Source organism: Oncorhynchus masou, chromosome 21, assembly GCF_036934945.1.
Source record: "Oncorhynchus masou masou isolate Uvic2021 chromosome 21, UVic_Omas_1.1, whole genome shotgun sequence".
NCBI classification, from domain to species: domain Eukaryota; kingdom Metazoa; phylum Chordata; class Actinopteri; order Salmoniformes; family Salmonidae; genus Oncorhynchus; species Oncorhynchus masou.
In genome coordinates this window covers 30955837-30968219 of record NC_088232.1, presented here as the reverse complement: position 1 = coordinate 30968219, position 12383 = coordinate 30955837, and the positions used below count along the sequence as shown (strand labels likewise).

General features: G+C 44.2%; 1 protein-coding gene and 1 pseudogene across 2 annotated transcripts; one reads left to right on the top strand and one right to left on the bottom strand.

Annotated features, from left to right (window-relative positions):
* The window catches only part of LOC135507480 (transcription factor IIIB 90 kDa subunit-like), a 42221-nt pseudogene extending 31126 nt beyond the window's left edge, over positions 1–11095 (bottom strand).
* LOC135508126 (BTB/POZ domain-containing protein 6-B-like) lies at positions 117–3367 on the top strand. 2 transcript variants are annotated; one of them, XM_064928111.1, is made up of 5 exons: positions 118–489; positions 717–1002; positions 1202–1292; positions 1391–1509; positions 1967–3367. In XM_064928111.1, exons 1-5 carry the CDS (start codon positions 465–467, stop codon positions 2997–2999), a joined length of 1554 nt encoding a protein of 517 aa, XP_064784183.1. In that variant the 5' UTR covers positions 118–464; the 3' UTR covers positions 3000–3367. The 2 variants fall into 2 exon arrangements, with proteins under 2 accessions (XP_064784182.1, XP_064784183.1); XM_064928110.1 differs by having other exon boundaries at positions 117–1002.
* Positions 11096–12383: the final 1288 nt, after the last annotated feature.

Sequence of the window (12383 nt, the reverse complement as noted above, 5' to 3'; positions counted from 1 at the left end):
AGTTGGAGCTGGTGAGTTCCTTAATTTTTTTTAGCTGGTGAGTGGCTTGGGGGAGGCTCTTCTGGGCTTCTGACGTTGACGGTATGTGTAAATCTGATTTGTTGGCAGCGAGCTGGGCGTCCGAGAGGATTACACCAAAAAAAAAAGAAAAAAAAGACAGCAACTAAAACTCTCGCCCCGAAAAATGACCATTCACATCGTATCCGACTGCAGCTAATGAGTAACCCACGCCTTGTCCTAGTTAATAAGTAGCTTTTGGAGAAAAACATCTGCCAGTATTTGCTCAGGAAAACAGCGGACTCTAAGCGAGCAACGATGATATGGATTTACCATCTGCTCGAAAAGCGAGAACATAATACGTTTTGGGGAGACAACTCAGCGGCAACAAGAGGATGAAATGAGAAAGAGAAAAAAAGTATTCAGCTTGAAGTTGGAATAACAACCCAATTGGACGGATATTGTTTATGTTGCTCTTACAATTGATTCGGGGTTAGTAGACTTTATAATCGCTGAATTTATGCAGCATAGTTCCATAAATGACACGATTTGTGTATCAATTGTCAACGCAGAATAATACCTACTACAGTAGATCAGAGTTCGTGGTTTATTTATAGGAAAGGGATCAACGCTGTGTGTGCCGATGCCAACAGCAGATTGCAGGTTGCTCCATCATGGTCGGATCATGAAGTGTTTGACTTTTTTACTCTTACTTCCAGAAACACTGAAAAAGTCTAAAAAGACTGGGAAACACACAGGCAGGTTACCAGTATGCTATGAGATTCTAACCCTGTCCCTGAAGAAGAAGATGGCTGCAGAACTGTACCCTGCGACCACCAATCTAACCAACAACGGTACTACGGTGACCGCCAGTGACAAGAAAAGCGATGTGCAGGTCACCCAGTCAACAACCACTGCAACAACACCGACCACCCAGCAAAACATAAACAATAACAACGTCGATCCTCCCAGCTGGCAGTCCTCTCACCCCACGCTGCGGGAGAGGTAGTCTTAACTATTTACTTATTAATTATTTCTATTTAGTAAAAGTTTGACTTGGTTTACAATAGCCTATTATCTCGTTTATGTCCATAATTAGAATCACACCGTGCAGGCTATAATATATGTATGACTGGGGAAAAAACAAGCCCTATATGGAATAGCCCAAGTTGTCATTATACCTAATTGATCTTCTCCTTTCTAGGAATGCCTTGATGTTCAACAATGAACTCATGGCCGATATACATTTAATTGTTGGTCCCCCTGGTGAATCTCAGAAAGTACCAGTGCACAAGGTAAGCTCCATCTCCAGTTGAAAAAAAAACAAGTTTACTTTTCAGAAGCATCACAAATATGATGAGTGACGAATGTGTCCGTTTGTCTTTCCCTCCAGTATGTGTTGGCAGTGGGTAGCTCCGTCTTCTGTGCCATGTTTTACGGGGATCTTGCAGAGGAGGAGTCCGAAATCCATATCCCAGACGTGGAACCTGCTGCTTTTCTAATTCTGCTGAAGTAAGCAACTCGCTCCTCATACTAAACCAATACTATACATGACAAGCACAATGTCATTTCAAAATAAATGATTACTCAGCCAAAGCAAGACGGGTTAAGTGCCAAAATGCTAGAGCACCAAAGGGCATGGGCAATAGTGTAGAGCACTGTAATTTCAGGTTTCTTTGCTCTTTGTTCATCTTGAAGAAAATATTCAAAGCCAATGATTTACCCGAAGGTAATAGGCAGAAGAGAACATAAAATGGCTCTTTTTGTTACAGATTCTATAACAATGTAATCCGAAACCAATGCAATGAGACATTGCTTCTGTTTTATCCCCTTGAGAAAATAGGGCAAGCTGTGCCAAGTCCTCTACCTCTTTTCTTCAAAAGAATATCTATCCCTATTCTCCACATGCTGGTCTGCCTTCTTTACTAAACCAGAATCTCATTCTCCTCCTCCATTTTGTTCCCTTCAGTTACATGTACAGTGATGCGATAGACCTGGAGGCGGACACCGTGCTGGCTACCCTGTATGCTGCCAAGAAGTACATTGTACCAGCCCTGGCCAAGGCCTGCGTCACCTTCCTGGAGACGAGCCTGGAGGCCAAGAACGCCTGTGTGCTGCTGTCCCAAAGCCGTCTGTTTGAGGAGCCTGAGCTGACACAGCGCTGCTGGGAGGTGATTGACGCCCAGGCCGAGCTGGCCCTGGGCTCCGAGGGCTTCTGTGAGATCGACCTGCAGACCCTGAAGATCATCCTGCAAAGAGAGACTCTCAACACCAAGGAGGTGGTGGTCTTTGATGCCATGATGAGCTGGGCCACAGCTGAGTGTAAGAGGCAAGGACTAAGAGCAACCACCCACAACAAGAGATCTGTCCTGGGCAAGGCACTCTACCTGGTGCGCATCCCCACTATGACCCTGGAGGAGTTTGCTGATGGGGCGGCCCAGTCAGACATCCTGACACTGGAGGAGACGCATGACATTTTCCTGTGGTACACAGCGGCCACCAAGCCCAAACTGGACTTCCCACTGGCACAGAGGCAGGGCCTGGCGCCCCAGAGGTGCCACCGCTTCCAGTCGTCAGCCTACCGGAGCAACCAGTGGCGCTACAGGGGCCGCTGTGACAGCATCCAGTTTGCAGTGGACAAGCGGATCTTTATCGCTGGACTGGGTCTGTACGGGTCAAGTGGCGGAAAGGCTGAGTACAGTGTCAAGATTGAACTGAAGCGGCAAGGGGTGACCCTAGCACAGAACCTGACCAAGTTTGTGTCGGATGGATCAAGCAGTACATTTTCTGTGTGGTTTGAACACCCAGTTCAAGTGGAGCAGGATGCCTTTTATACGGTGAGTGTCGTGCTGGACGGGAATGAGCTGAGCTATTTTGGCCAGGAGGGCATGACTGAGGTGCAGTGTGGAAAAGTGACTTTTCAGTTCCAGTGCTCCTCGGACAGTACCAACGGGACTGGGGTGCAGGGGGGACAGATCCCGGAGCTGGTGTTCTATGCATAAGCTGGATTGGTCATGAAAGAAGAGGTAGAGAACATATAGACCATACTGTACATCCATATGTTGCAGCCTTATAAATAATGTAGCATTAAGACACGAGAGTGTCAGACTAAACAAAATACTATTTTTAAGTCAAGGAACGTTTTATCTTATTTATTTAAAATAAAAATGTTATTTGTATTATTTTAATTAATGCTGCAAAAAGCAGTCCCTTGTAAAAAGTCATATTGCACTTGTGGACAGTCTCTGCAATGTTGTTTTGTACATAACACAGTTAAATGGTTTGCAGCTTGATGCTGATCAACCATGATGTTCCTGTTTGAGAGCTTACGAACCTGCAGAAAATCATAAACATTTTGTGAGAAGCCACAGATGTTGCTGCTCATTATTATACAACTCACCTGCATGTGTGAAATCTGTTGTTTTGGTGGGATTATTACTCAAGGGATTATTCAGTGTCTAGGTACACTGAGGAGTGCTACAACCAAGCTGGTAAAAGTGATGTGGTCAAGACGTCATCATGACACCTTTGCTTCCAAATATTTGTTGTAGCGAAGTGACCAATTTTAGCTCAGACTTTTAATGAATGGTAAATACTGTAGGTGTCCTCAGCAAAAAAAGAGAACACTTCAACCAACAGCATTTGTCATTCAACTGTATAATTCTTTGTTTACAATAAGAACAAAGGGAGTAGGGGAGGCAGATGATAGGTACCTATGGCGGGGGCGTTGCTGCAGAGCTCTCTGGCCAGCACCTGAAAGGTTCTACCTAGGATGTAAACATTTACCTGTGGGGGAAAGACAGGGAAGAAATTAAGACCAGAAATACATGAAAGTAGTGCAACTGTCACTGAAACCCACCCTGTCAAGTCCACAATGTCCTCGTAAGGATACATGATCCAGAGTTACATAACATGAGTAGTGCGTGATCAAATCTGGTATAGTAAGTGTAACTTAATGCTTAGCTGGCATACTATCTAGAAAGCCCAGTGATTTTCCAGACCAGGGGATGACTAAAGCTCTAGTTTCTAGCCCAGCTCCGTCTCATTCCTCCAGGCTAACGCTCCAGACCTTAGGGGGTTTGGGTCTCTACCAGACACAGACAAGCTTTCACTCTTGGGTCTATGGCAGCCACAGTCTGGTCTATTTTAGGAGACGGGTCCCGATTAAACATTTGTACACACAACAAATACATTGTTAGTCAAGCACCATAGCAACCAACAGTGGAGGTGTCACATGTCAATCCAGACAGAGCCTGGAGCAGCCTCCACCGGGACCCTGTCCATTTCATAGTGTCCCCAGGGATTAGAGAGCACACGCCTCGGATGATGGGGATGTAGATCACCATGCATTCCCATGGGAGGGGGGTGACTACTGCACTGGCCTGGGTGAGGCTCCACAAATGGGGGATAAGTGGAATATCTACACATAGCACACCGACCCTAGACTGGACAGACACCCCATTCCACTCCTACCCTTCAAATACCAGGGGGGTGGGTCAGCTCTTCAAGGACAGCTGGGAGCATAAAAATAAAACTGACCAGCAGTGTCTCAGAAATGTCCCTCCACCCTAGCACTGACTTTATATGCATAAAAATGGACCTATATTTATACAGTCCCTGGCTTTAATTACACAACATACTAAAGCACAACATACTGCACGGGCCAACATCCATCTTGTTGGATGTACTACTCATGGTCAATGTGGGTATGGGGTCATGTATAATTTTACAACAAAAATAAGGAAACAACTGATGTTCAATCATATTCATGCGACTGTTCAATCATATTCAGAAACACTTTCATTTCTAGAAATTAGGGATAAATGTCAAAGTGCAAAATCTCGATCACAGGGTTGAAAAAAGTACAGTGGGGCAAAAAAGTATTTAGTCAGCCACCAATTGTGCAAGTTCTCCCACTTAAAAAGATGAGAGAGGCCTGTAATTTATCATAGGTACACTTCAAAATGAGGGGGAAAAAAATCCAGAAAATCACATTGTAGGATTTTAATGAATTTATTTGCAAATTATGGTGGAAAATAAGTATTTGGTCAATAACAAAAGTTTCTCAATACTTTGTTATATACCCTTTGTTGGCAATGACAGAGGTCAAACGTTTTCTGTAAGTCTTCACGAGGTTTTCACACACTGTTGCTGGAATTTTGGCCCACTCCTCCATGCAGATCTCCTCTAGAGCAGTGATGTTTTGGGGCTGTTGCTGGGCAACACGGACTTTCAACTCCCTCCAAAGATTTTCTATGGGGTTGAGATCTGGAGACTGGCTAGGCCACTCCAGGACCTTGAAATGCTTCTTACGAAGCCACTCCTTCGTTGCCCGGGCGGTGTGTTTGGGATCATTGTCATGCTGAAAGACCCAGCCACGTTTCATCTTCAATGCCCTTGCTGATGGAAGGAGGGTTTCACTCAAAATCTCACGATACATGGCCCCATTGATTTTTGTCCTTTACACGGATCAGTCGTCCTGGTCCCTTTGCAGAAAAACAGCCCCAAAGCATGATGTTTCCACCCCCATGCTTCACAGTAGGTATGGTGTTCTTTGGATGCAACTCAGCATTTTTTGTCCTCCAAACACGACGAGTTGAGTTTTTACCAAAAAGTAATATTTTGGTTTCATCTGACCATATGACATTCTCCCAATCTTCTTCTGGATCATCCAAATGCTCTCTAGCAAACTTCAGACGGGCCTGGACATGTACTGGCTTAAGCAGAGGGACACATCTGGCACTGCAGGATTTGAGTCCCTGGTGGCATAGTGTGTTACTGATGGTACGCTTTGTTACTTTGGTCCCAGCTCTCTGCAGGTCATTCACTAGGTCCCCCCGTGTGGTTCTGGGATTTTTGCTCACCGTTCTTGTGATCATTTGACTCCACGGGGAGAGATCTTGCGTGGCGCCCCAGATTGAGGGAGATTATCAGTGGTCTTGTATGTCTTCCATTTCCTAATAATTGCTCCCACAGTTGATTTCTTCAAACCAAGCTGCTTACCTATTGCAGATTCAGTCTTGCCAGCCTGGTGCAGGTCTATAATTTTGTTTCTGGTGTTCTTTGACAGCTCTTTGGTCTTGGCCATAGTGGAGTTTGGAGTGTGACTGTTTGAGGTTGTGGACAGGTGTCTTTTATACTGATAACAAGTTAAAACAGGTGCCATTAATACAGGTAACGAGTGGAGGACAGAGGAGCCTCTTAAATAAGTTGTTACAGGTCTGTGAGAGCCAGAAATCTTGCTTGTTTGTAGGTGACCAAATACTTATTTTCCACCATAATTTGCAAATAAATTCATTAAAAATCCTACAATGTGATTTTCTGGATTTTTTTTCTTCTCATTTTGTCTGTCATAGTTGAAGTGTACCTATGATGAAAATGACAGGCCTCTCATCTTTTTAAGTTGGAGAACTTGCAGAATTGGTGGCTGACTAAATACTTTTTTGCCCCACTGTATATAGAAAATTAGTGTAGGCCTACTAATTGGATACTCACCTGCAGGAGGTCGCTGAGGTCAAGCAGCATGTCTGTGAATGGGGTGGCTTATAAATAAATAAAACACAAGATAGTAAAAAGTGTCACCTCAGGCCAGCAGCACTTGTAAATATATTTAGCGACAGCTTCTGGGGGAATCAACCACCCCGTGACCTCTGAACTCCCCCCAGCACTCACCCCCATTAGCTTCTAGAGACACTAGTCTCCTGCGACCAACACACCCCCTGCATCAGTTTCTGTGGCGACAGGTGCACCCACCGGCAGCCAAAGTAGATTTTGAGACAATCCTTTTTAAAAAGCCTCACAATGGGGTTATGGTCAACACTGAAATGGGAAAAAAATAATCCCACAGTCTGGAGATGAGATTACGGACGATTGCCTCAAAATCGGTCATCATAATAATAAGTTCCTCAGAGATAATAACAGTCACTTAAAGCAATGCCATTTCAGTAGTATGGGGAAGGAGGGAGCTTACTTCCAAGCCCTGCCTGTGAAACGTGACGGTTTCATTATGATGTAAAAACTTGGCTGTCATTCATCAAGATCATGAATGTGACCATAGCCTAAACCTTTACCAACAACAGCACCTGTGGGAACGATCCCACTAAATGTATTAATTGATGGTCCCCTGAGCCTCCATCACAAATATCAATACCATGCTATTTCAGCTGTTAGACACACTGAACAAGATTTGCCTTGTGTCCTCATTCTCAATTCATCATGTCAGTCCTCTGTGACAGTACTACAGACTTTTCCCCATCTGTGGAAAAGGAAGTAGAGCTATTTTTACTTTATCAAAAACTCCATCTCCAACAAACACTGAAACACACACACACACACGTAAACAATGTAAATAGGGAAGGATTTGCTCTAGCATTCTAGTACAGTTAAATTGTTCACAGCGGTCTAAGGCACTGCATCTCAGTACAAGAGGTGATACTACAGTCCCTGGTTCGAATACAGGCTGTATCACATCCGGCCGGGATTGGGAGTCATAGAGCGGCGCTCAATTGTCAAAGCTTTGTCCGGGTTTGGCCAAAGTAGGCCATCATTGTAAATAAGAATTTGTTCTTGACTGACTTGCCTTGTTAAATAAAGGTAACACACACACACAGAAAAAGTTATTTTGTTGGCATTTACGTATGTCCCCATTACCAGAGAAACATAATCAAAACCTATTTATTTCACTTACTTGCTGTGCTGTTCTGTTGTTCATTTGTTCAGTCGTTTCATTCTCAACCAGGATTTCATCATACATGTCAAGCAGTGAAGGTTCTGCTCTGTCTGTCTGTGGCCTCTCTTCTTCTTTGCGCACTGTCACCGTTTCCATCTTGTCCAGCTGTCTAACATTTCACCTAAAATATGTTTGTCTACATCGAAGTAGGGGTCCTTGAGCCTAGCGTCGAGCATGGTGGCGACACTGTAAAGAGGCTCAGAGAGAATGCCACCGAATCGCTTGTTCACAGCCTTGAGTACTTTGGTAAGTTTTAACCCCACGGTCTGTGTCGGCAGTTTTGTTGAGCAGGCCTTTCAATGCCATGACAGAGGGTATCACGTCTGCTGCAGTCGACTGGCTTATTTCTCGAGTCAGTTGTTCAAATGGGGCTAGAAGTGTGTTCATGTTTCAAAATATGTTCTCAAATGCCATTGAAATGGCAGCAGCGGTATGAGAACCAGCACATTCTTAAACATGCAATACGACTTTCCTCTGTACGAAATCCTCGTCGACCCACTGTGCTGTCAGACTCAGCATGCTCATGGGGTTGGCATCGCTGGTCCAAATGTCAGTCGTGAAGCTAATAGCAGTGATGCTCATGGATGTGAGTAGGTAGGGCAATATCTGAAAAATAGTGAGTACCGGGGCTCGACCAGTCGGCAAAAGCCAACATCATCCACGACAGAGAACGGTTGATTGTCAAGGGCAATGAATTCCATTATCTTTGTTTGTCTCGCTGAAATTCTTACTCATATATACATAAATATATATTTGACTGCTCGACTTTAACTTGTTTAGTTGTTGGAAGTGTGCCCGTAGTATTTTTCTGCTTTTGTTCTGTGTTGCGCTGTATTTGTGGCGTCATTACGTCATCTACTTACGTTAAGTGGGCATGAACGTCAGCTTAGACATCGGTTTTGCACATTAAACTAGACATCGGGTCGATGTTGGCATTTTTAACTAATATCGACCGAGTCCGATATGCTCACCGATATATTGTGCAGCCCTAGCTAGTATTGAGCACAACACAACCAGGGCATTACACAATTCATGCCCAAAACTACTACAACTCCTGGAGATTGATGCTACAGCTAACGTTACAAATATATAAAACGTTTTTATTGTAGTATAAACATTCTGCATTCCCCTTTCACCTCACTCATCTCCTTCCTCTGTTACTCCCCCTACTCCCCCCTCTGCAGTGTGAAAGGACACGAGGTGTCCCCGCTGTCCTGCAGACAAGGTAGAGGCATGCAGCCACCACGTGGGCCACCCGTCGGCCCCTTGTCAGGTGTTTACACACGGCCATCTTGTAGAAGTTAAAGGCCGTGTCCAGGCAGTGCTGCTTCAGCTGCAGCTGGTGGCCCAGCGTGTTGATCTGACGTCTCCCTGGAGACACACAAACACAGGCATGTCATTTCATAGCCCACACATGCATGTCGTATTCGTACACACCTCCACTCAGACGCACCCTCGGGTGCACAATAAACAGAGTAGACTGACAAATATACACACAACTGACAGGGCATGTAATTACTGTAACAGAGGTTCAGGTGTTTCCAGATCCATGTGTCCTCTGTTCGCCTCAGACATTATACACAAGCAGATATCCCAGTCAATACACACAAGTACTTGAGAGATGTGTGTGGGAAACTACTGCTGCTGCTGAAGTAATGCAAAATCTTACTGCGCTAAAATATTGCCCCTGCTTTGCTGAACAAATGTCTTGAGATTACAGGGCATCCGCACACCACCAGCATTACTCATACCACTCCCTCCACATTCCCCTCATCTCATCAAGTTGTCTGAAAAACTAAAGTCCCTGATTTCTATACAGGCCTTGTTTAAACTTCTTCCGAACCCCAACCAGCATTACCATCTGGTACATTTACTGTGACAGCTGGATAAAATCTAACCACCCTGCCAGGGAGAAGTTGGAAAGCTCCCACACTGGAGATATATTGAGGCCATATGGGTCAACCGCAGGACATATGGGATGTTCTCCAGCAATAGGAAAAGCAACCTGTTAGTCATTGTGAGGAGACGTGATGAGTTGGGGCGTGGGACGGGTGACGGGGAGCCGTGCCGGTGGGGAGGGATGATTCCAGTCATTAATCAGAGTGTTGGTGGGTGAGAAAGAGCAGAGACACTGGATGTTTATGGAGGAGAGCGTTCCATCACAGCACCACTCTTGTTCTCACAGACAATCCACACAGCATGACAGACCTTTCACACTCACACACAGATGTATCCACGTCTCGCTCTCATCATCAGCACTTAACAGCATTGATCATCAGCAAGAGACACATCAGATGACTACAGGTGACTGGGAGATAACTGAGTACAATACTTTTACTCAGTCAAAATAATTTAACTTCCAAATAGACCTGACTAAACAAAAATGACAGGAAATCATCAAACCAGGGAGCACAGACTGATTGAATGTGTCTTACCAGACAAAGGAAATTACATCATCAGCCCTTTCCTGAAGCATTCCAGCACGCAATGGATGTTTGCCTTTGCCAACCAAGATTTGCTGTAGACACACCCTGTTTACCTCCTATTGGACATAAAGGAAATGGGTTGTCCCTACCAAGTTTGTTGGTGAAGGCAAAACCACTTTATAAGTGCTTTTGAAATAAAGTGCTGATAAGGAAGCCACTTACAGAGGGGCAGAGGCCCATGTAAACCAGATGGTATCAGTTTCATCTGTCTAGCATGAGGCAAACTTTTTTCAGTGCGACAACACCGCATGACAACAAATTGGTCAAAGACAGTGAGCTCATCTCAAACTAAAGTTAATACAACACTGCACTCTAGTGGGGATTCAGGAGAACTTCAAACAGATGTGCTAGAAAAATCCAACCCCTCCAGAAAGCCAGTTAACAAGTGACTGTCCTCTCTGAACAATCAGCTGAGAGGATATCCAGGGGCTATGGGCCAGGCCACATCACTGGGTTACGTTTGGGTCTGCAGATTACAAGGTCTGTGCAAGGGTCTGGGAGAGGGTGGGGGATGTCATGCACCCTGCTAAAATGTCATTTTGCAATGCAATTGACTAACTTCATTATGTCATGAAAAACTTCATGAAAAATGGGATATATGAGTTTCTTATACTCCTTATAAACAACCTCTCAGAATATTATGATTCATTTTATTATGGCATGTCATTATTTCATGTCTTGACAGTCCAGTTGCACCCACCGTCTCCAGCTACGAACTGTCCCACAGCCGAGGAGCCTCCCCCTCCTGTCTCCATGAACTGGACCTCAGACACAATGACATTGTACTCCAGGACAGAGCCACAGCCCATGCACACGGCATCACCTCAGGCCTGGTCCACATCTATGTCCGTGCCCCACAGTTATTACACACTCTGGAACTCATGGTGAGATCTGGTCACACAGCACAGCCTAGAGAAAAGAGAAGAGACAAGTCACATTTTTGTGAATGAGAAATGCTGTCGACATATGAAATGTTGCATTTATTGGATACATAAAAATGTATTGTACTCTTCCAGCCAAAGGGTTGTGGTCAAGCAGGCATAAACTACTACCACAACAGTGTCCTACACTCAAACTGCATGACATGACGTCTATGAGTGAGTTTGGAAGTAATAACAATTGACTATTACAATAAAAAGATGCCGGAGAAGTGAACACTTTCTTAAATCCTCTGTAACCTGACCCTGGATCAGGGCTTGGGGGATAATTCCACCACGACAACCCTGCTATGTGGCAAAGCCTGGTGTGGTAATATAGCTAGCTAATTGTACATTTAGACATTTCTTTAGGATGCACTGGTAGTGGTCCAACATCAATGATCTTGACATTGCCGTCAATGATTGTTCACCATGTCTAATGTGGCAGCTAGCTGCTGTATAAACACACAACCCTTCATCTGAAGTGAGGGTTGGAACTTGTCTGGCAGCAAGGTTGCTAGACTCCATTAACTAAGTTTGCCTGTGTAAGCTAATGGGTAACCATTGTTTCCATAGTGTGGTGATGAATTGTTGAGAAAATACTGGATAATGAATACGCACCAGCTAAATCCAATAGCAATACAGAGGCGATGCTGACCACGATGTGATCTAGTAGGAGGTGACTAGCAAGTTTCCCGAGCAGAATTCCAAGCCAGCGAATCAGCTTCTTATGAGCATTCCCAAGCCTTCTATATCTATTTAAATGTTTTGTAGTGTCTTGAAGAATGTATCTCACCCAAATGTACTGTTATTTGGGTTCTAAACCGCACATTATTTACTGTCATACCATAACCAGGGGCGAAATTCTGATATTAACCTTGGAGGGGTTAATTACATTACATTTTCTCAAGAGCAATTCCTTAGAGGGAAACCAAAAGTAGTGATGTAACATAGCCTTTTTTATTTCATTTCACCTTTATTTAACCAGGTAGGCTAGCTGAGAACAAGTTCTCATTTACAACTGCGACCTGGCCAAGATAAAGCATTGCAGTGTGAACAGACAACACAGAGTTACACATGGAGTAAACAATTAACAAGTCTATAACACAGTAGAAAAAAAGAGAGTCTATACATTGTGTGCAAAAGGCATGAGGAGGTAGGCGAATAATTACAATTTTGCAGATTAACACTGGAGTGATAAATGATCAGATGTTCATGTACAGGATACGTTGTAATATGTTAAATGTATATGGG